The 24,410-nt window shown below is 40.4% G+C and overlaps 2 protein-coding genes across 8 annotated transcripts in view; one reads left to right on the forward strand and one right to left on the reverse strand.

Moving 5' to 3' along the window:
• Window positions 1–371: 371 nt before the first annotated feature.
• On the reverse strand, window positions 372–22,566 carry zdhhc6 (zDHHC palmitoyltransferase 6). Of its 2 annotated transcripts, none has more exons than XM_072479367.1 (11): window positions 22,391–22,566; window positions 21,787–22,296; window positions 18,408–18,499; window positions 12,840–12,999; window positions 12,454–12,615; window positions 11,975–12,028; window positions 9,233–9,400; window positions 7,722–7,763; window positions 5,930–6,075; window positions 2,773–2,819; window positions 372–700 (listed from the first exon to the last, which is right to left on the reverse strand). In XM_072479367.1, the coding sequence occupies exons 2-11, from the start codon at window positions 22,042–22,044 to the stop codon at window positions 603–605; spliced, it is 1,227 nt and encodes a 408-aa protein (XP_072335468.1). In that variant the 5' UTR covers window positions 22,045–22,296; window positions 22,391–22,566; the 3' UTR covers window positions 372–602. The 2 variants fall into 2 exon arrangements, with proteins under 2 accessions (XP_072335468.1, XP_072335467.1); XM_072479366.1 differs by having other exon boundaries at window positions 372–706.
• Window positions 22,567–22,594: 28 nt separating this feature from the next.
• vti1a (vesicle transport through interaction with t-SNAREs 1A) overlaps window positions 22,595–24,410 on the forward strand; it is a 464,254-nt gene continuing 462,438 nt past the window's right edge. For 2 of the 6 annotated variants that reach the window (XM_072479373.1, XM_072479369.1), the window contains exon 1: window positions 22,602–23,181. In XM_072479373.1, the coding sequence (XP_072335474.1) occupies window positions 23,088–23,181 (94 nt within the window). In that variant the 5' untranslated portion in view covers window positions 22,602–23,087. Of the gene's footprint in view, window positions 23,182–24,410 lie in introns of all 6 variants that reach the window. The other 4 variants (XM_072479372.1, XM_072479374.1, XM_072479371.1 and 1 more) reach the window with 4 other exon arrangements.

Raw genomic sequence — 24,410 nt, forward strand, 5'->3', positions numbered from 1 at the left:
GGGTTAACAATCTGCAGTGGTTTATTCAAAATCTACTCAAAGGTAAAAGGCGAACATTGTAGATGTGCATTTTATTTGGGTTTACTTCCAATTCTGCAAATATCATACAATTCAAAAATTGTTAATTTTTATTGGAATTACTAGCTACTTGAAAAACCAGAGAAAATTCTGATTGCTTTATACCTGGAACGTACTTAAATTTTGGTACTGTATCAATTAAAGTCTTTGCCATGCAGGATAAATTTTTCATGCAATATGCGATACTAAATATTTCCATATAAATTGTATCAAAACAAATTAATTACAGCACCAGTTTTCACCAGGAAATTGATTCCTTAGTTTCACTAAAGATTGACCACCACAAACCCATCTGAAAAGGAGATGATGATTTATTGTTTTTGACCATCTAGATCGGCATAATTAGGTTGTTTCACAAACAATTTGAAGGAATTTCTTAGAATATAAAAAAAACGCTTGTGGAAACTCTTGCTTTATCAAAGCAGGTCAAGTATAAATTAAATTTGAAAAAGATCATAACTTTCAAGCTAAGGAAAATAGGCTGTCACAAATTCTGCTGTCAAAAGCACTAGCGACAGGAACTGTTACAAAATCTTTTTCTCCTCTTCTGTTGGTTTCTCTGTGGCACTGTCATACAAGCATTTCTCCACACATCTTCTTGGGAACCAGCCTCGCTCATGCTCTGCAACTTAAAAATAAAAAGTTAATGGAGTTTACTGTTATTAAAAGTAAAGTCCTATAGAAAATGGTATGCTGATCCCACCACCATTTATTACTGTCACTTTTAGTTATTCCCACCATCAAAAAGGCATTTAAAGCTTCTTTAGCCCAGTACTTAAAATCACGGGAATCTGAAAAAACGTGCTCACGAGGTTGCGTCTCTTCATTGTTTGTGTAATTGTGGGTGGAGAGGGTCTATTAGCTCCTGCTGATGTTAAGTTGGGGAATTTAGAGATCCCATGGGCAGTTGGGTTCAGACTAAAAAGCACTGCTAATATAAACTGCGAGAACCCCCCCCCCCGCAGAGATATGCTTCTACAATGTTTCCATTCTACAACCAATAAATGCAACAGTCACAACTGTGGGGAGGGGCTGCATACAGACTTGGCTCAATGTCTAATCTGTAAAGCAAGGGTCTTGTCAGTGTTGAATTAGAATAGTCTAGATTCTGTAGTCAATTTCCGATTTATATGGTACCACTGTACTTGGCTGACCATTCAAATTAGATGGACATTTATGGTCCCGTCAGCTTTTAAAACCGTAACAGCGGAGCATGTTTTTTAAAAAAAAACAATCATTTTGTGCAATAGTTCCCTTATAACAGCCCCTAAGGAGCCGGGGGAATTTTGTGGAGCTTTATGTGGTACGTTTAAGTTTGTCGCATTTTGCTACAGGTGGTGGATTTAACGATCTGTGTTCCCAACCTTCCATTATTCCCGCTTTGTTAACTGACAACCCACATTACGCGCTCTGGGTTTTCTGTGCTGGCAGAATTTGGGAACTCCTTTCTCATGATAAGCTGCGAATCCACCTGAATCTAATACTCCAGTTTCCTGTGCACCAGCTAAGGCTAACGTCTAACTGACCAAAAGAAGGGTCTTCAAGAATGAACAGATCTCACTTCAGTTTTATAGGGTCAGAGCAACAATTGGATCAATACAATGGATTGTGTGAAACCAAGTTTGCGAAATTGAGTTCTCATTTTTTTGTTAGGCGTTGAAAGACCTTGAAGCTTATTCTTGTTGTCTTCTTTCCCTTTAAAAACTTGTGATCCATGTGTCTAGATTTTAGAGTTGTTGGGCTGACATCCCAGCAGTCCGAATGAGCACGAGCAAAGGGTAGAGGATGAATGAAAAGGGTATCCAGTTTTTAAAGCAGGGTGAGCAGTTTGTCTCATCCACTAACTTTCTTTTTTAAATCGTTAGCAGAAGGCAAGAAAAGTTTCCCAAAAATAGAAAAAACATTTTAGTTGGGCAGATCTGCTACCATTAGTTACCTATTTAGGAGGTTTATGAAAGATTTTGCACAACATTCTCAACACTGGATTAAAACATTCTCATTATAGTAAGGAGTAGCTATGCAAAACAAATTCAGTTTTGGACAAGTTTACATCTTGTTTCCACACTTTTCAACCAGTTCTCTGTAGGATCATTTTTAAATCTACAAAAATACAATATATTATACAACTTTAGACTTGATTAGATAATAGTCAACCCTTTAAATGAAAAAATCCTAATGTTGAAAATTACAAACATAACATTCATACCCTTTAGGACTTTTTAAAAAAATACACCCCACGTATCTCTGTTGGGGAAAGACACTTATTTCATTAGGGAAATAAATCTGAAGTCTAATTGAGCTAAGGGAGCTAAGTTGACAAATAGCTGAAGCAGCCTGGGTTAATTAACAACTCTAGTGGTAATTCAGCACTCACTCTCTTAAGCTCTTTCCAGCTAGTATCTCAATGTGATCATATTATTTATTGTTTGAAACATGTGAAGAATTAGAAAATGGATGTATGATTTTGTCACCAATTCAAAAATGCTAGACAATATTCTCTTAGTTAATCTGTCTAAATGCACAACAAGCCAAACTACAGAAAAAAAGACCCGTTAAAATGGTAGTGATGTGAAACAATCTTCATTTACAGCTTTTTAAAAATTCCGACTGGAATGACATTGTTCATTCAAATAAACAAGGAAATTATGTAAACAGGCACTTCCTAAAGCATTAATGCAAGGTGTGTTTATTTACCGTGGGCATTTTTCTTCTTCAAATTCTTGTTACCATACATCCAATGCCTAAAGGGAAATATTAAAAAGATTTTCCAAATATATACACACATGAATTTATTCTGACAGAATTTATATACAAATAATAATTACAGTTAATATCCTAATTTTTCAACTTAATATCTATGACCTGCACCTGTATGCATTGTTTTAGTTCTCATTTTTGATTACTTATTTTGTTTTAAGTATACTGCAATTATTAATCCATTTTGTGCATGGTCTGTGTAAATTATTTTAGTTTCACATTTATAAGTGTTCTCGTATCTCAATCAAAACCTCATTTTTCCATAAGCATTTTGCTTCATGTTCCTGTATTAATTACATATGGCAGCATTAATAAAAGGATACCATCATAATACTAGAATCCACAGGTGTCAAGAACTTACAGGGGGCTTAAGATAGATAGTCGTGAAATAGGAAGCAAAATGGTGCACCTGCCAGTGAGCATTTTAGGTCACCAAAAGGTGGAGATAGGAGAGAAGGAGATCTGCAGTCATTTCAGAGAGATGAAGGGACAAAAGAGCAATAATATTGTGAGATTTTGAAATGAAATGAAAATTGCTTATTGTCACAAGTTGGCTTCAAATAAAGTTACTGGGGAAAGCCCCTAGTCACCACATTCCTGTTCCGGGGGCTGGTACGGGAATTGAACCGTGCTGCTGGCCTGCTTTCAAAGCCAACGATTCAGCCCCTTTAACTACCCCAGAGGAATTAAAACTAAACAAACTTAAAAAGGAGGCATAAGAAAAAATGTATAACTTTGAAGCAGAGTGGGGAGGGAAAGAGAGATTTGAAGAGAATCGGAAGAAAGGTTGGCAAATACGGAAACATTGTTTTTTATATGCATTTGTGACACTAAAAATAGAGGGCAAGATGATTCTGGGATGAAGGAAGAAGATATCAAATACATTTTTTTCATTGCTTTTTCACAGTAATGCCAAAAAGATATTTCTGTACCAGAGATGGTTATGGAACAATTATCATGGATAATAGCAAATAAAAAATGAGTGGAAAAAAAGTGTTGAACTCAAGGTGTTAAGTCAGCAGGGCCTGAAGGCATGCACCTCAGGGTGTTTAGAGAGGAAGTAGTATAGGTTCAGATCATAAAATTTGTAAACCTCCTTAAATACTCATATTACGTCAAAGGATTGAAGGGTAACCAAGATGTCTATTTTACAAGGAAAAGAACGAAGAGGTTACTACATACCATACAGTATAATGCTAATAGTGAGAAAACCCTTAAGAATCCAATAATTTATGAACATAAACTGATGAACATTTACAAATATACAAATTACCAAGGACAGTCAGCATAAATTTGCAAAAGACCGAACAGAGACCAACGCATTGTTCAGAAGAATTCAAGGAGGAGTAACCAAGATGTTCTGAGTTAAAGAGACAATTGCAGTAGCCAGATTTAAAATGGGACAGCAGCCTTCAAAAAGGTAAATGAAACATCCAATGTAATTTTAATACAGTCTGGAAATCGAGAGTTAAACCAATTATGAGCAGTTTCCATAATAATCAAGAAAGAATGCCAAGAGATGTTGGTATAAATGTTGGACTGGATTCACTTAAAGATAAAATGGAAGCTTTGTTTAAAAGTGTTGTGTGGAAAACTTGGCTGGAGTTCGTAATGAAAATTGCTAAGGGAGAACATAATTATGAGAGAAGATTTTAAAGCGTGGTTTTGGGAGTGGAATTTGGAAACTTTCATGTGGGGTGATTCTGAGGAGAAATCCACAAACATTTACTTGGTGTGCAGAGTGGAGGGTATATCATCCCACAGTCATGTGTTTAAAAGGGTCTGTGTTAATGAGACCATTGTAGATCAAGATGTATTTTGTAATATCTGTTCATCCTAAACCTGTGTGTAATTGTGAGGATGGGGGAATTTCTATCATCCAATTTTTTCAAGTTTAATATATTTTTTTTTCTTGTTGTTGAAACTAATTAGCGGTCCTGTGTGTTCTGTCACTTTGTATTAAAAAAACAAATAAAATTTATGGTCTTTGAGCCAGTGTTCCAATCTGGGATTTTCCCATCCAGTTAAAACATCAATTGGGATCCTAACAATTGATACTATATGGGTGCGGCACGGTGGCACAATGATTAGCAGTGCTGCCTCACAGTGCCTACAGGGACTATGGTTGAATTCCAGCCTCAGGTGACTGTATGGAGTTTGCACTTTCTCGTCGTGACTGCGTGGGTTTCTCCAGGTGTTCCGGTTTCCCCCCTCAGTCCAAAGATGTGCAGGTTAGTTGGCTTGGCAATGCTAAATTGCCCCTTAAGAGTCCCAAAAAGGTTAAGTGGGGTTACGGGGATAGGGTCAGGGTGTGGGCCTAGGGAGGGTACTCTTTCCAAGGGTCGGTGTAGACTCGATTGGCCGAATGGCCTCCTTCTGCACTGTGGAGATTCTATGCTGGGACTATTTCCATATCACAAAACGCAAAAAAGATAGAATAGGGATTTAAAAATGATGAAGGAGTTCAACAGATTGAATAGGAAAATATAATTTCCTCTGGTTGACATCAGTATCAATTTAAAATGGCAAATTACAATTAAGAAAGTGAAGAGAGTGGTTAGAATAGCTTTCTTTACGTGGATAGATGTTGAAACATGGAAGCTTTGCCACTTGTCGTGGTTGAAGCATCTTTGAATGACAAAATTAGATAAAGGTTTCAAACAGAGGTACTTGCAGAGCTATGGGGGAAAAACAATAGGACAATGGAATTAGTCTTGGATTGGTTTCACTCGCAGGCATGATGTTCTCTTACTGAGCTATAAGCACCTATGGTTTTACTTTAAAAAGCAACGGACATTGTTGGTGATTGGTCAGCTTCATAGTTAACATAGGGTATGCACGGTCCAACAGCCACGCTGTACTTGAAAAGCAGCTTGGCGGGAGGGGGGAAATATGCGGCTAAACACGCTCGTTAGGGGACTTTGTTCCCTTTTGGGGGATTCGTGCCCATCGTACAATTTCCCATAAATCCTACACAACTTTCAACAGATGCTTCAGGAGATCAAAAGTTGTTTATAGCTGAAAAAAATGTAGTTCTAATTAACAACAGATTACTAAATGTTTCACAAGAGTGATCAATTTTGACTCAACTTACGGGAGACCCCTTGTAACTAAAACCAATTCCCCTTTCCTCAGTTGAATTCTAGGTTCTTCAGTATAAGGTGTACAAAAAAATGCTTTGAATCCTTTTGTTATGGGGCAGCAAGCTCCACTGTAGTCTTCAATCACTCTATACTGGACCTGTCCATAATAAGACACATATATATGGTAAATCATAAAAAATCTTAAGCACAATACTTTCATTGTGAGCAGGTAAGGCAGTCTAGTCATTCTGCATAACCACTGGACATATTCATTGTTAAAAAAATTAATCACAATTCTTTTGAAACGCTTAAGTTCTTCTGGCACAATTAAAGTAAGTTAATACTGTGATATATAGCTTCACAGGTTCAGCAGAGTTAGTAATTTCCATAGATTGATTCCACACTCGTGTTGGTGTACTTACACTACCCAATATTCACTTATATGATAAATTAACCCAGGTACTTTACAAAATACCCACTTAAGGTTTACCGGGAAACAAAATCTCTAGTTCGGAGGCCAGATACTATTAAGCTGCTTTATTTCACAAGGAAGTGAACATAGAACCAGTTTCATCTTTGTACAACAATGTAAAGTAATTGAAACACATTGCTTCCCTGCACCAATGGTTCATCTTGTTTGACTATAACATGATAATTTTGATCAACTATCCTATAGTTTCTTTCTGGGCCAGGTGAAGATTGGCCCATTTTATTTTCAATATGCAGGGTTTTTACTGCAGCCGAGGGCTATCAACCTGCTCCTGTGCTTCTGCAACTATTTATAGAAATGACAAGAATCTGACAAAATCTGATCTTGCGACTAGTCGGTTGTTAACAATAATCTTCACAGAACCATGTCCATATGTTTTGGTCATGCCCGGCACTGGAGGGGTTCTGGAGAGGAGTGGCGGGAGCAATATCTCAGGTGGTGAAAGTCCGGGTCAAGCCAAGCTGGGGGCTAGCAATATTTGGAGTAATGGACGAACCGGGAGTGCAGGAGGCGAAAGAGGCCGGCATTCTGGCCTTTGCGTCCCTAGTAGCCCGGCGAAGGATCTTGCTAATGTGGAAGGAGGCGAAGCCCCCCCAGCCTGGAGGCCTGGATAAATGATATGGCTGGGTTCATAAAGTTGGAGAGGATTAAGTTCGCCTTGAGAGGGTCTGCGCAGGGGTTTTACAGGCGGTGGCAACCGTTCCTAGACTATCTCGCGGAGCGTTAGAGGAAGGTCAGTCAGCAGCAGCAGCAGCAACCTTGGGGGGAGGGGGGGGGGGGGGAAAAAGGAGACAGAGAGAGAGACAGAGACAGAGAGCCTGGGAGGGTGGATGAGCAAGAGATAACATGAAGGGTTGGGGAAACTGGCACGTACGGGTGAGGGCCAGTGTACAAAGCTGTGTAAGTATATCATTTTGCCATGTATATATCTTGCTCTGCGCGATTTCCCGTTGTTTTTTTTGTTACGGGGGGGGGGGTTATTGTTTGTAAGGGAGAAAAATTGTGTTAAAAAACTTTAATAAATATATATTTTTTAAAAACAATAATCTTCACAGAAACCAGGAGTCCATCTTAAAAGTGCAGTCTTAAAATAAATTCTTCAAGCAGATACATCTCATCAAAAAAAATAGTAAACCATTTGTCACATATTACATATTATGTAAACATGCAAAATTACTACGTTCCTGAGTCTTTGATTTGACTAACATAAATGATTTTAAAATTCATCTTTTTCATACCAAGAAACTATTTTATACAAGCTACATGGATATGAAATGCTGCCATCTGGCGCAAACCTACAGTACAATACTTACACTTCTCACTCTTTTATCAGCTTTCTGTTTCAGCTGCTCTATCTGTAAATAGACACAAGTATTTAACATACATTGTCATATCAAATTGAAGTAATTTTAGTCAATAGTCATGAGAAATTACAAGAAAATAATCTGATTGCTTTCGCTTTTTAAAAAAAATTTATTTAATTTATTATCCCATCCTTAAAAGTTACAAAGCTAATGTGCAGAGTGGACAGGGCAAACTCTAATCCATCTCATTGCTTGCTCCAAAAATCAACTCAAATTGAAGCCAATTCATGGTCTCCAAAAGGGAGACGTACAAGATCCAAGCTGACAAGAAAAGGCGTTGCACCTCACATTGGGCTTGATCTTAGCCAAAACGCAATTGATTGCTTTCACTCTTGATATCATCTGCAACCCCAAAGCTCAAATACTTCCCGACATCCAAACCTCAAGAGACATGTGTCTTCATTATTGATCCTTCCCACTTTAATTTAAACATATTAAAGGAATTAATTTGCGATTTTAATGAGAGATAACAGGAATTTGATCAACAGGGAAAATAGAACCTAATGCATTGCATCATAAATGCTTTTAGTTTGCAATTTGATATAGTATGAGGTAGGCGTCTAACTGTGGTTCTTCTCATGGTCAGTTGTCAAATGGAGCTCAATTGCTCTGAGGGCAGAGAAGAAATATTAAAAAGCAAGTTTACTCTCTTTCCTATACCTCACATTAGCTGGTTGAAGCAGTAGCTTGAAAGCAGGTAATTTCAGGTGATCAATTTTAGAATTGTATGATTAAAATAAGGAAATGCAAACTAAAATATTGAAGTTAGACAATACAGTCTGGATTGTTTTGATTTTACTGTAAAGAGATTTGCAAATATATGGCAGCCTTTCATGTCCTCAGGATATCACAAATTACTTCACAGCCAAGATTTACTTAGGCAAGTATTGTCATAGTTCTTTCCTATGTAACTGTAGAACCCAAATGGCAGAAGTAAGGTCTCAGAAAAAGCACAGACAAGTGAATAGTTAATCGGTTCTGATTGAGGGATTAATATTGGAAAGAGCACCCTGCTTCTTCTTGGATAACATGCCTTGGGATTTTTTACGTCCAATTCAACAGGCTAACAGGCCCCGTCTGAACAGCTCACATGAAAGGCAACGCCTCCAATAATGCAGCAGTCTCTCAGTTTTGCAGCAAAGTCTCAGGTTAGATTATGCACAAGTCCTGGAGTGGTCTTGAACCAGAAGGAAAGAACAGTACCAATTGGCCCAAACAAATCAATAACATTTTTAACATCAAAAAGAATTGAAAGCACATTGAAGCAAACCATTGAATAATCTGTGAAATGTGACATTGAAGGTCAAAGGAAAATGTTCAGAAGGAAACAGTGTGAAAATTTAAAATTAAAACTTAAGTCACAAAATTATTTGAAAAAGGTACTTCCTGTTAAATATTTCAAACAATGAATGTTCTATGTAAATTGAGATGAAAAGATAATTAAAAAGAATTAAATTAACCGTTAATGTGTACTGATGGCTGCCTTCACGAACAGGCCAGACAATTCCATCTGTCTTGGGAACCCCAGACCATGTGAACACCTGCCTGAAGTTCTTCCACTTGCTTCCAAGATCATATGGAAAACGGAATTCCTCACCCGTTTGGTAATACTGGATTCTGTCTTTGGCCTATGAAAAGGTAGACAGGTAGCATCAATAAATTAGAGAATTATATTTTAAAGGTATATAGTAATCTGCAAAACAGGTTACCAACCAGGTAAGTGGAACAGGGAAAGTAAGTAAAGGCATTGCATCATCAACCAGTTTTGGAATTTGACTTTCAAAACTAGCCCGAGCAGCATACAGAACAGTCGGAGAGTTGTAATTCCAAAGCAGGCTACACTTGATCGCAATAAACTGAACTTACCAAATATTTCTCATACCAACCATCAACTTCCATTTTTTCCCACTTAGTTTGTAATACATCCTTACAACATACAACAATGTGAACGTGTTAAGTATTGATTTTTGTTTTGAAGAATGGATCTTTTAAATTGAAAACACAATTTTTCACCCTACCTATGAGATTTCAGGTACCTTTTACGTATGTTAAACAAACAAATGATATATTAGCCAAATACCTCTTGTTTAGATACAATAAAATGCAGTCTGCAGGGGTAGAGCTCCAATACAGGAGTCACTACAAATTTTACAGGAACAGAGCAATTGGTCCCACTGATCTGTGCCAGTGTGCGTTTTCCACGTGAACCTTCTTCCACCCAACTTGACCGAACACGATCTACATTTCCATAACTTTATTATAAAAATATATGCAATCAAAGTTTGGAAAGAAAGACACATTTTCCTCTCTGAAGTAATATGTTTTTTTGCCCCTCCAGAAGAATAATCTATAAATGTTTGGAACAAAATGAAATAATGTATTGCGGTCAATAGTCAGAGTCCAAATTAAATATTCAAGTTGGTTCTCCAGGTGTGTATTTTTTTTGAAACCCCAATTTACAATGTATAAGGCATATAAGCCATCTATCTTCAAACTCCATTTATTTTATTTAGTGGAATAAAAGATCAATTAACCTTGAAATTAGATCATGGGCGGCACAGTGGTCAACACTGCTGCCTCACAGCTCCAGGGACCGGCGTTTAATTCCGGCTTTGGGTGACTGTGTGGAGTTTTCACGTTCTCCCCGTGTCTGCGTGGGTTTCCTACGGGTGCTCCGGTTTACTCCCACAGTCCAAAGATGTGTAGGTTAAGTGGATTGGCCATGCTAAATTGCCCGTTAAGTGTTAGGAAGGGTTAATGGGGATAGGGTGGAGGCGTGGGCTTAAGTAGGGTGCTTTTTCCAAGGGCCGGTACAGAATCAATGGGCCAAATGGCCTTTTTCTGCACTGTAGGGTTTCTATGAATTGATTACATTTTCAATATAGACATAACCTATTTCTCTGCAATAGCATAGCTGCTAGTAGAACCGCCTCTTCAGTAGAACGATTGACTGATCAGGGGTATTTTTGTATCGATGGATGCCCCTCATTGGATATTTAAACAAAATTTAACGTGCTCAACTGTGCATTTCCACATATCTTAGCATTGTTTGGTGGTTGAAGTTTGCAGTGATACTAAAGCGGTGTAAATAGGGTTTCTGATAAATCAAAGCAATCTCCAGAATCAACGTCTAATCGCAAGTACAGGTCTCAGCCCCATAACCTTAAGGCCGCCTAGATACAAAGCACAAGTTCAAAACTGCCAAGACTTATTCCCCAATTGATTACCCAGCTTGGCCGTTCAAATTGATAAATAGAATATGGCTATGACAGGGTAACATGACAAGAGTGGAACGCATTTTGGGCAAATGCTTCAAGGATGAGCAAGAATAGGATATCTAAGCTAGGAAACACAACAGCCAAATCTTCCTGTCAGTAGCAATGTGCAAAGTTTTCTCCAAACTGACGATACTACTCATTTTTAGCTGTAGGTTATATCGGCTGAAGCAGATATGGACCAGTGAAGCCTTTAAAGTGAAAGACTGGTGCACTTAGTCGGGTTGGGGGAAGGAGAAGACATGCTCCCCTTTCTATGACAGTAGTTGCCATATTCAGGCAAGTTTTTAATGGTCTCAAGTCTTTTAATGAATGATCAAATGGGCGAGTCTGGTGGCAGCAAAATTTGAGTGAACAAGATCACAGGGGGCCAATTTGTATTGGGCACAACAGACAAGCTAAGTAGACTGGACCTACACAGGAAAAATGAAGAATTCTAAAAATAATAATGCTCGATTGATGGCTCTGCCAATGGCACTCTTACCTCGTTCACCACTAGCACAATGGCAACTCTAAACACTGCAGTAACTCACCAAGGTCACATAAATAATGCCTCCCTTCCCTGTAACTTCTATCACCAAAATGAAGAAGAGCAACAATATTGTGACTACAACACCTTCAAATCACACAACATCCAGGCATACATATATCATTGTTTATTTAGGATTGCTGGCTTAGAATCTTAAAATTCCCAACCTAACACCATTGTGGGAGCAACAACACCAAAACTGTAGCGATTCTAAACTATCCACCAAAGCCACCCCTGTTGCACGGATATAGAGTAAATGTGCCTTGCCCATGTTGCCAACATCAAGATAAATTTTGCTTCTTTTTAAAAAAAAATGTCTTGGGGACATTTAAACAAAAGTTTAAAAAAGTGATTTCAGATTTAAAATTTATAGGAACTGGTTGTGGATACAAGCCTACCTTTTCTTCTATCCAAACTTCAATGGTGGTTTTATTCCGGAGGATCACTTTCATCTACAAAAAAAAGGATCAGAACAGTCAACTCTCACTCACATGCAAAAATTAGTCAATTCAAATGTTTAGTAGAGCACTAATGGGCACTAATTCTTGGCAGAGTTCAAAGTTGTGCTATTGGGAAACCTTTGCAATAGTAATTAATTTACCCTGTAGATGGGGCCTGATTACTTTAATGGTAAGATCAATGAACAAATAGTTTTTTCAGCCCCTTACAACAATATCCTAAACTATAATTTCAACTGTCTAGGCTGAATGCCCCTTGTGAAAATTTGCAACACCTCTTGCGTGCTCAAAATAATTGGGTTGGTATTACCAAACTAAAAGTGATCTATAAAACAGTAGGATTCAGTTGTGTTCAATGTGACTATTGGCAAGAAAAAAAATCCAACTGATACTTCAAAGCATTCCATTCCAAATAGTACCTGAATAAAAAACAACATGCCAACAGCTATCGTTGTACCAATTGCCAATCCCAAAGCAAAAAGAGAGGCAGCAAATCCATAAATTCCAAAGGGAACAATGTACTGTAGATTTCTACGAGGCAGACTCATGTCAATCTTTACAGAACTCCAACCGAATGATACCTGAAATAAGAAGCACACAAAAGCAAATTTTAAAGTGTTTTAACATATTACCAAACAAGTTGATCTCAATGTACAAACAACTCAGTATTTTCTTCAAATCAAATGGTTTATTTTGTGTATAACTGGTTACCATATTGGAGATTACTCCCACAGGGCTCAACAATGCCATAATTATTATTGAGATACCATCCTGAAATCTACTTGAAATTTTATGCATTACTTACCCTGTTATAAAGCTGTGTGTACATGGTCATGACTAAAATCACAGAGGCATGAATACAACCCAAAGGGGCCAACATCAGAAATGAGGTAAAGTAGCCATGGTTCAAATTACCACAACAATTATTGATCCATGGACAATGATGGTCCATCTTCATTACACACCTGGAAGCAGAGGGAGAAACATTAGGACACTGCAAGTGCAATTTTGTCAAACGAAAAAACTAAAAGGAAAGGGAACATATTTCCACAGTCTACTAAAACACTTAAAATAAACTCATAGGTTAGTCTTATAAAGGACTCAGCTCACCAAGGCTCCTTATTTCACATGTTTCCGCCAAATTCATAAATCCACATAAAATAAAAGCAAGGTGCTGGAAATCGGAAATAAATGCTGGAAAAACTCAGCCTGGCATTATCTGGGGAGAGAGGAACTGCTATTAACCCCTACCTTGGACCAAAGCTTGTGTCTTTCTACTCATCATTACCACTCCCTTAGACTGGTGTTCCACTCTGTCATTTAATCTCTTCTACCCACCAACCTATTGCTGACCTTTTTTGTTGCACCTGCACCTTTTCAACAGCATAAAACCCATCACCTTTCTATCTCTTTCCAGCTCCTAAGTGGAGTCATATTGGACTTGAAACATTAACTCTGTTCTCTCTCTCCACAGATGCTGTCAGACCTGTTGAATTTTTCCAGCATTTTCTGTATTGATTACATAAAGCCATGCCCTCTACATACGGAACAATAATGGGCAAATTAAATATTACAAGGTGCACCAAAAATATAAACCAAAAGCAAGGATGAATCCTGCATTTGTTTTTAAAGAGATTACCAGCTAACCTTCACTTGATTAAAAAACTTAAGTTATTAAAATATTCAGGTAAAATAAAACACAAAGCTGCCAATCTGAAAAGATTGTTGGCATGGAATAAACACGTGACATACAAGTTAGTTTAAAATGCGTTGTACATCTGATAAATAGTGCGGCTATACATTTATTGTGCGTTCAATGCACTTCAACACACAAATACACAGGTCACGTTCCTGTCAGACATATCCAACCATTTCTAAATCAGTACTCAAACCAAAACTTTGCATTAAAAGTATGTTCAATTTGGGAAAATGTCACAAGGTAAATAGAAAATATCTATTCGGAGGGCTTTCCAAAAACTAGTCAAGAGTCAGGTTTAAGGAAGGTCTGCGAAGAGGAAAGAGGGTGGGAGATAGGAGAAGATTTGCATTTATAACATGTTCATGTCCTCAGGACATCCCAAAAAGCATTTACTTTTGGTATAGATATGAACTTTGGAAGTTGCCATGTGATTTACTCTTTAATTGCAGACAGCACGGATAGCCCTCACTGTTACTTCAATTAAACAAGGGCCAATACATTACTCAGGAATGACTCAGAAAATGATGACAAGCTTTCGGAGTACAGCTCCTTCCTCAGGTGAATAAAGAGGTGGGTTCCAGATATATATATATATATGTAATAGACAAAGTCAAAGATGCAAGACGACACTTTGAATGCGAGTCTTTGCAGGTAATTAAGTCTTTACATGTCCAGACGTAGCAACTGGAGAGGGGGGGTAATCACAGGTTAAAGAGGTGTGAATTGTCTCAAGCCAGGGCAGTTGGTAGGATTTCGCAAGCCCAGGCCAGATGGTGGGGGGTGAATGTAATGCGACATGAATCCAAGGCCCCGGTTGAGGCTGTACTCATGTGTGCGGAACTTGGCTATAAGTTTCTGCTCGCCGATTCTGCGTTGTTGTGCGTCCTGAAGGCCACCTTGGAGAACGCTTACCCGAAGATCAGAGGCGGAATGCCCTCGACTGCTGAAGTGTTCCCCAACTGGAAGGGAACATTCATGCCTGGCGATTGTTGCGATGTCCGCTCATCCGTTGTCGCAGCATCTGCATGGTCTCGCCAATACACTACGCTTCGGGACATTCTTTCCTGCAGCGTATGAGGTAGACAAGGTTGGCCGAGTCACACGAGTATGTACCACTTACCTGGTAGGTGGTATTCTCACGTGTAATGGTGGTACCCATGTCGATGATCTGGCCCGTCTTGCAGAGATTGCCATGGCAGAGCTGTGTGGTGTTGTGGTCGCTGTTCTGAAGGCTGGGTAGTTTTCTGCAAACAATGGTCTGTTTGAAGGCAAGTTATGGGGGCGAGGGGATGACCTTGGCAAGATGTTCAATTTCATTGATGGCTGCGAAGATGATGTCATAGTTTCTCCGCTCTGGGGAAGTACTGGACGACGAAGGGCACTCTGTCGGTTGTGTCCAGTGTTTGTCTTCTGAGGAGGTCGGTGCAGTTTTTTGCTGTGGCGCGTTGAAACTGTCGATCGAGTCGTCGAGCGCCATATCCCATTTGCACGAGGGCATCGTTCAGCGTCTGTAGATGTCTGTCACGCGCCTCCTCTTCTGAGCAGATCCTGTGTATACAAAGGGCTTGTCCATAGGCGATGGCTTCTTAATGTGTTTAGGGTGGAAGCTGGAGAAGTGGAGCAAATGAAGTGCTGAGGTGACCGTCCTAGATGGGGATGAGTGTGTCCAATAATGCAACCGATTCTGGAGAGTAATCCATGGTGAGTCTGATGGTGGGATGGAACTTATTGATGTCATCGTGTAGTCGTTTTAGTGATTCTTCGCCGTGGGTTCAAAGGAAAAAAAATGTCATTGATGTATCTGGTATATAGCTTCGGTTGAAGGTCCTGTGCTGCGAGGAGGTCTTGTTCAAACGGTGCATGAAGATGTTGGCATATTGAGGTGCGAATTTGGTCTCCATGGCTGTTCCGTCTGTCTGGATGAAGAACTTGATGTCGAAGGGGAAGATGATGTGATCCAGAATGAAGTGGGTGAGTTGCAGGATTGCATCTGGAGATTGACAGTTGTTGGTGTTGAGTACGGAGGCTGCTGCAGCAATGCCGTCTTCATGGGGGATGCTGGTGCAGATTGCCGAGACGTCCATTGTGACGAGGAATGTTCCTGGTTCAACTGGTCCATGCATGCTGAGTTTCTGTAAGAAGTCCGTCGTATCGCGACAGAAGCTGGGCATTCCTCGTACGATGGGTTTCAAGATGCCCTCGATGTAGCCCAAGAGGTTCTCACACAGGATCCCATTGCCTAATATGATAGGACGGCCTGGCGTGTTGGCCTGGTGTATTTTCCGGAGGCAGTAGAGATCTCCAAAGCGGGGAGTACGTGGGATGAGAGCACATAGGGTGCTCTGAAGGTCTGGATCCAAGGTCTTGATTAGTCTGTTGAGTTGGTCGGATCTGCGGGTAAATGTCTGTAGTGTTTGAGTTGTCAGTACACTTCTTTGCAGTAGCCCGTTCTGTTCAGTATGACGGTGGCCCCTCCTTTGTCTGCTGGTTTGATGACGATGTTGCGGTTGGTCTTGAGACTGCGGATGGTGTTGCATTGTGCTTGAGACACGTCCAGGGCTGTCTTGTGAATGCGACTGATGAATCTGGCATTGATGCGACTCCTGACGGCTTGAGCATACATGTTGAGTCTATGGCAGCGGCCTTCCTGATTCGACTCCTTCCTCTTAGTTTGCCGCACCGCAGATCTCTCGGTCTGCAGTTCCAGTTCATTGGTTGTCTCATCGGGTTCGCTGTCAGCCTCTTGGGGTCTGTGAAAGAATTCCCGGAGCCTCATTCACCTGATGAATTCCTCGGTGTGTGCTTTGAGACTGATGGGGTTCATTTTGGTGGTGGTGTATAAATTGAGCCCTCTGCTGAGGACTTTGATTTCATCTGGCCCGACAAGTTGACAATAGATTTCTCTGTATTGTTTTCTACTGTGGTACTGGGGAGGCTTGGTTGCTGCTGGTGGTGATGCCGAATTTCTCAAGCTTCCTGTTCTTGGTGTGCATATAGTTGCCGTTGTATCGTTGTTTCATCTGTTTTTCTGCTGGTCTGCTGCGTCCTGAGCGCAAGTTGAGATTATGGACTCTATCTTGGTTTCCAGGTTGCGGCGTCTGCTGTAGAGTTGGTGTACAAGGTGGTTGAGGAGTGTGAGAGAGGTCTGACGGCAGAGTCTCTCAGCATAGTCTGTGTTGTAGGTCGACTTGAGTGGGTTTGTGGTCTGCAGCCCTTTTGGGATCTTGTCTGCTTTCTTGTATCTTTGTAGAAACTTAATGTCAGTGCCTATATGTGCGATCTTCTTGGAGATCCTCTCCACTTTGAGCTGGCAGTTTGCGGTGTCGATGGTAGCCATGATGTGGAGATGCTGCTGTTGGACTGGGGTGAGCACAGTAAGAAATCTTACAACACCAGGTTAAAGTCCAACAGGTTTGTTTCGAATCACTAGCTTTCGGAGCACAGCTCCTTCCTCAGGTGAATGGAGAGGTAGGTTCCAGAAACACACACATATATATATATATATATATATAGTCAAAGATGCAAGTCTTGCTGAATTTTTATCCACTGATTTTAAAGGGCAGTAAACATTGATTTAACCAGGTTAATTACAGATTCAAAACAATCAACAACAGGTAGTAAGCGGAATGCTGTTTTTGATTCCACAGATGTTAAGTTAATATCATTACTCTTCCAAAATCTATTGCAGAACATTTCAACTGGCAAAATATACTTGGGGAGAAAACATAGTTATTTAAAAAAAAGAGATTAGTACTGAGTAGTCTGACAATTCACACAAGTCTTTCTTAGACATGTTCCTACTCGGTCAGCAAAATTTCTCCACCTGAGAAAACATTCATGAAGTACAAAATTAGGATGGGGGTGAGAAGGGAGGAAAAAGACAATGATATGAAAAATAAGTTTTAATCCAATGCCTTTAAAATATTTTCATGGGACTATATAGCTTTAAAAAGATGCTACATGAACTGCCAAATTACAATAAATATTCAATGCAAATGTCTTGAAATAGTGTAACTTTCAGAGTTAAACTATTTAAAGTATTTTAGCCAGATTCAATGGTTGAAACTATTCTTATGAATTCACAAATGTTATTAACGAGTGGGTTTAACAATTGTTGGCACCATACAGTTTTGTAGATTTAGCATCTATCAATATATCTCATTCAATTCAATTGGGGGAGGGGGTTCACAAAAATTCATTAGTTTGAATGAAAACTTATACGGGAGGCAAGCCAACATTGAAACAGACACGCTCATTAGACAAAAAATCAACGCTTCTGCAAGTTATCTTTTCAAATGCTGACATTTTCTATAGTACCTTTTCGTCATTTCAGATCTCAACTTTCTTTTTATATGTTCATGAGTTTGAATGTAACACACCAATGTGGAGTTATGAAGTATCCTCTGTGCTGTGGCATAATTTTGTAATCATAAAAAGCATAAATAAATCTTGTATTACATGATTAGCTTGCTTCTCAACTTATTATTAACCAGGTAAACAACTCAGAACATGGGAAAAAAACCTACAGGAATTGAAACGGCAAAGAAATGGTGTCGGCAAAAGAGCTGAATAGCTCTTTTGATGGAAGATGTTCTTTATTTTCAAAATATTGCACTGCCTCACAAAATTTTATTCCACTGTTGTGTTTTCCTATGTAAACTGGCCCAGCCATACCTGTTACATTTGCGACAATGGTGGGAGCGGGGTGCCTTGTAACCGTGACAGATTCTGCAGTCCTGAAGATATATTGTATCCTGAGGGTTTTCCTTGAACAGAACAAATATATAATTACAATGATCGTCCTTGCATTTGAAGTTAAGAAAAAAAAATTGGGTTAATAACAAAGGAAAAAGAATGAATGTGGGAGCACCACTTTCCTGGGCTATTAATTAATTGCCTGCATCAAAAGTTTTATTATTAGGTACTGTCATAAAGCTATGGCTTCAAAGTAGAACGGACAAATGTACAGCATACTCAGCAGTTATGTTAATAGCACCTGTTTGAGGTTCTGGACACTGTAACTAAGAATATAAAATGCACCATGGCAGGTGAAATGCTGCAATATTAATCCAAAATGCCACAATATTAATCCAAAAATGCACAGACCAAGGATGCCCGAATGGCACACTGAATGATATTTTTGATACTCTAGTTGTTAGTAAATCACAGGTAGTTTTAAGAGATGTACATTTGTATTGGCAAACATTAGAAATAAGGTAGATTTTTACATGGGTTTAATTTAATATTTCTGTGCCGAGAAGGGTAGAACCTATAGTTAGATTCATGCTGGACAAAGATATTTTGTATATGTGGGGGGTTGGTTAAAATCCAACTGCTTCCATTGTGCTTAGAGAGCACTACGCATGAAGAGTAATGCATAAGCATGTGGGTATTGCTTAGCAACTGGGCCTTGTAAGATAGAGAAGCTTTAAGTTTTAGTTTTAGGTAGATTTGTGGGCAACTGGAGATAGGTTGTGTGAGAGGTAGCTCTTCTAGAAGCAATTTGTTTAGAAGGCTAAAGAGGGAACATCACTCTCAGCTTTGCTAGAAAAAAGCCATACTATCTAGTTAAAGGTTAAGAAAACAAGGGCAGAGATCTGAAGAGCAGCCAGTTGAGGAAACTAGAGAAATTTCCAAGAAGTCAGAGGTTAAAAGTACTAGAACAAAGCACCGTTCAGTAAAGACAGACAGAGCTGAGAAGAAGGCCGATACGCCAGGCAAGTAATTTTCTGTGAGATTTTACTACAGCCTGTGGAATGAGAGTTGAAATAACTATAGAAATTGGTGGCTGGATCTCAGGAGTTTGTGTAAAAGCAGTTAAGACCAGGAAAGGGTGGTGTAAAATTCTAGACTGGATTCATTGTTAAAAGTGGAGTGAAAGTTTTGTTTAAAAGTGTAATTTGGAAAACCTGGTCTGGATTTCGGAATGCAAAATGCCAAGGGAAAACATTATTTGGAGAGAAGATTTTAAGAAGTGTTTTTGGGAGTGGAGTTTGGAAACTCTCACATGACATTCAACTGGAGGGATTCTGAGGAGAAATCCACAAACGCTAACTTAATTCTGCTTTTAAACTTCTTCTTGCAGTCTGAACATTAAAAAGGCCTCATTAGTGTGAACTTGCTGCTGTGGAGTGGAGAGTGTATTTGACCAAAGCCAATATATGTGCTTAAATGGACTTTGTTAGTGAGAACATTGTAGCATAAAATGTACTTTATAATCTGTATTAATCTTAAAATTTGTGTATTTCTTAGACTAAGGGGGGAGTAAAGGAGTATTATATTATAATCCAATGTTTTTCATGTTTAATAACTTTTTTCTTGTTGTTAAAACTAATGAACAGTTCAGTGTTTCTCCATATTTTGTAAAAGGAAATTAAGGTTATGATCTTTTGAGCCAGTGTTCCATTCTGGGATCTTCTTGTTCAGTTACACCAACTGGGATCATAAAACAGTTCACCATACGAATATCGAACCAAGAAATCTGTTCCTCTTTTTCAATTGGATTTTATAGGATGGTGCTGCAGAAAAATGAAGGTTTTAAATTCATTTTTATTTGGGATAACTAGCAACTTGTTCAATATGAATCTTCATTGTTTGGATGAAATTGTACTTTCTGCTATTGTTTATCTTTCCCCTAACTGGTCTCTTTAACTAATGTTGTGTCCATACAAGAGCGAATAGTCTCCTAGACAGTTGCCAAATGCTACTGCTGTTCGCCCTAATTTTGGGAAAGCTCTATTCAATCCCCAAGACACTGAACTGCACAAGGGAGATTAAGCTGCACAGTTAGTACATGTGCTAACATGCCGGTCTCAGCTGGGATATAGTACATTAATTGGATGGTTTGAAATATTTGGCAGGGCTGTCTTTTTTGCTCCAGAACTTTGCTTTCCAATATTATCAGGAATTGCCATTTGTTATTTAAGCCATTGCCTATGATTTATGAGCAATTGGCCACAACAGAAATAAATTGAGGGACTGGAGAGAAAGAATAATCAATCAGTAGGGTTCACCAATTCTTCATTCAGAAATTTCTTCAAAATAAAATAGAGTATCCAATTCATTTTTTCCAATTAAGGGGCAATTTAGCGTTGATAATCCATCTACCCTGCACATCTTTGGGTTGTTTGGACGAAACTGACGAAAACACAGGGAGAACGTGCAAACTCCACACCGTCAGTGACCCAGGGCCAGGATCGAACCTGGGACCTTAGCACCGTGAGGCAGCAGTGCTAACAACTGCACCACCATGCTAGATATGTCAGTAATAACATTATTCTTCAATAGTTTGGAGAGGTTGGGACTGTTCTCCTTGGAGAGAAGGCAGCTAAGAGGAGATTCGATAAAAATGTTCAAAATCATGAGGGGGTTGGACAAGCAGATAAAAAGAAACTGTTGCCACTCATAAAAGGATTAAGATAGGAGGGCACAGATACAAAATGATTTGCAAAAGAAACAAATGCGATGAGAGACAAGACTTTTCTGGAAGTATGATGGAGGTAGGTTCAATTGAGGCATTCAAGAGGGCGCTAATATAAATAACATGCAGGGCACAGGGAAAACATGCAGGGTACGGGAAAAAGGAACGAGAATGGCACAAAACCACGATGCCTGTCCGGAGAGTTGGTGCAGACACGATGGGCCAAATGGCCTCCTTCAACGCTGTTACAATTCTGTGATTATTCAAATACTCCATTACCACAATGGCCTCAATTATTTCAGACAAATAAACTACCTTAGTAGCAAGTACAGATGTCTAATGCATTAAGCAGCCTTGGTGACAGCCAGGAACACTAAACAGCACAGTTTTGGAATGGGGTACCAAGAGGCTTATCACTCAATCAAAATGAATCATATTCTCTGTTCTCACTGACACAACCCCCACATTCATGGAACTCAGCCAGAGAGCTGGAATTACATTTGTTGTAGAAATGTTTGAGCGCACTATTTGTTATTGTTAATTATGATAAGATCAAAATAGTCATAGTACATCAAACAGATTTTATAAAAACTTTTTTAAAAGTAAAACAATGAGCAGACACATTCAACTTACCGGTTTCCATCCAATTGGGACATAGCCAGGGCCAAGGAACATTGCATTAAAGTAGTTGTAAAGGATAAGAACCGTCCAGTTTATCAACAAAATGAAATTTATACTTCCACCAGGAGTATCAAGAGGCCAATACCAAAGTACTGAGTCTATTATAGCCATTGAGGAACATATTGTAATCACAGATAGGGCTATAATTGGCCCCCAGTGACAAATTCGTTTCAATTCATGAAGATTTTCAAATCTGATAAACGAACACATGGTCTTCGATTGAATACTCTTCAGTTAACATGCAACGAACGTAACGCAGGCGATGTATTTAGCGGCGTTGAGTCAGGCAACGCTCGGGTCCAGAACAAAAAACGGCCCAATTCTGATCAGCAAATAGCGGGAGTTTCGAATAAACTCCATCAATTTACAAGTTTCGCCTCCAGCAAACTCATCGTGGTCTTATTTTAGGTGCAGCGCTCCTTGTACGAGTCCGTAGATTCGCATGCCTCGTCCTCAGACGTCCTAGAGCGATACAAAAAGTCAAACATGTTTTTCCAAGTGAAGGAAACCAAAACAGTCCCGACGCTCGAATAATCGCGCCCCTCAAATTACTTACGGGAGGAGACCAACTCCAGGAGCTGGCTGCACTCATCTGGAGCTGGCAGCCAGGAGGGTGCGCCAAATGATAACCCCGGGCCCCGGCGAGGCCGAGAAACAGGGGTTGCTAAACATTAGCTCGCCCGCCATCCAGATGCCAAAGCTGCAGCAGAACTTCCTCCTTCCGCCTGGCCACATTGGTGCCCCGGAAGCATTCTCTATCCTGCTGAACGGCTGGCGGGCAAGGCCCCCGGAGATTGAACATGGCCAAAGAGGAGGCGGGCACGGCAGCCCGTCCCCACTGACAGCCGGGGCTGAGACGATGGAAACCGAGGAGCTCGAGCTGTGCACAGCATCTCGGCCCCAGCTCCCCCTCTCTCTCTCGGACACAGTCAGAGCGGGAAAGAGAGTGTTTGATATCTTTTTAATTTTGTTTCCCGAGGTGCCAACCGTCGTTATCGACCCGCCCCTCCCTACGTCACATCCGCCGGCGACCCCCCACAACCTCCCTCCCTAACCCGACGCAACTTCCGACGGCGACTCCCTCCTCCACACCTAATCGACGTCACCTCCGTCGGTGCCAACCTCAACTCCCTCCCTAATCTCGACGTCTCTTCCGTCGGCGCTACCTCTAACTCCCTCCCCCGCCTCGGTTTACATTTTACTCACGAGAAAGACCCCCACCCCGCCTCGTCGAAACACACCCCGCACGGAAAATGTCCTCGGATTTTGAGGTTTACGAGCAGGATTTCGGAACCCTGACAGCGGAGATCACCAACAAAGTGGGGAGGATACCGAAATTATCTGGAGGTAAAGGAGGGGCGGGAGGGACTGCGCTGCTGCTAAACACCTTTAAATGTTGACATTTTCAGCCGGGGCGAGTAGAGAGAGCCGAGCCATGACTGGACCGGTCACTCAGGGTTCACTCTGTAATGTTCAGGCTGCGTTTATGTCTCGGCGACCCTTCGGAAATATCTTTTAAGAAACAATTCCGCAGTTTGAAGCCATTTGTTTATTCGCAAACAGTAGTTCGATGCCTAAAGTGCGGTTGGTTTGAAAGGCAATGTATTATGCATGAGCAATCGGTGCTGAAGGAGATGTAAGATGTGGAGATGCCGGCGTTGGACTGGGGTGGGCACAGTAAGAGGTTTTACAGCACCTGGTTAAAGTCCAACAGGTTTGTTTTGAATCACTAGCTTTCGGAGCGCAGCTCCTTCCTCTGGCGAGGGAATGTAGTGAAGTCGGTTGTACTCACGCCGCCGGTGGTCAGTGCGCGCGCGTTGCCAGGGACGCCCACTGGCCTCTCGCAGGGCATCACCGTGAAAAGCAAAACTTGCTGAGCAGTCATCTCGTGGCTACTTTCCAGCAGAAATTGCAGAACGATGATCAGAACTGGAGATGGTTTAGGACAGGGCTAAATCGCTGGCTTTGAAAGCAGGCCAGCAGCACCGTTCAATTCCAGTACCAGCCTCTCCGAACAGGCGCCGGAATGTGGCGACTAGGGGCTTTTCACAGTAATTTCATTTGCAGCATGGTAACATTGTGGATAGCACAATTGCTTCACAGCTCCAGGGTTCCAGGTTCGATTCTGGCTTGGGTCGCCGTCTGTGCGGAGTCTGCACGTTCTCCCTGTGTGCGTGGGTTTCTTCCAAGTGCTTCGGTTTCCTCCCACAGTCCAAAGATGTGCAGGTTAGGTGGATTGGCCATGCTAAATTGCCCTTAGTGTCCAAAATTTAGTGTTGGGTGGGGTTACTGGGCTATGGGGATAGAATGGAGGTGTGGACATTGGGTAGGGTGCTCTTTCCAAGAGCCGGTGCTGACCCGATGGGTCGAATGGCCTCCTTCTGCACTGTAAATTCTATGAAAAAGCCTACTTGTGACAGTAAGCGATTTTCATTTCATTTATTTCCCCAGTCCTCAAGTGGTCGTTTCTGAGAGCATTCTTAGCATCAAACTTTTGCCATTCACCTCAGACCACAAGATCAAACCTGGACCTCGTTAACCTGCGTGACATGTCAGTTTTTCTTTGCTCACCAAAG

This window comes from Scyliorhinus torazame, chromosome 16, assembly GCF_047496885.1.
Source record: "Scyliorhinus torazame isolate Kashiwa2021f chromosome 16, sScyTor2.1, whole genome shotgun sequence".
Classification (NCBI taxonomy): domain Eukaryota; kingdom Metazoa; phylum Chordata; class Chondrichthyes; order Carcharhiniformes; family Scyliorhinidae; genus Scyliorhinus; species Scyliorhinus torazame.

What these genes read in the sequence shown, in the direction of transcription:
- zdhhc6 (XM_072479366.1), bottom strand. Translation starts at nt 22,044, where the DNA reads ATGTGTTCGTTTATCAGATTTGAAAATCTTCATGAATTGAAACGAATT. An exon ending in ACACACAGCTTTATAACAGG is followed by an intron (nt 12,616 to 12,839) that starts GTAAGTAATGCA and finishes TTCTTATTTCAG; the next exon opens with GTATCATTCGGTTGGAGTTC. An exon ending in TTAGTTACAAGGGGTCTCCC is followed by an intron (nt 2,820 to 5,929) that starts GTAAGTTGAGTC and finishes ATTTCCCTTTAG; the next exon opens with GCATTGGATGTATGGTAACA.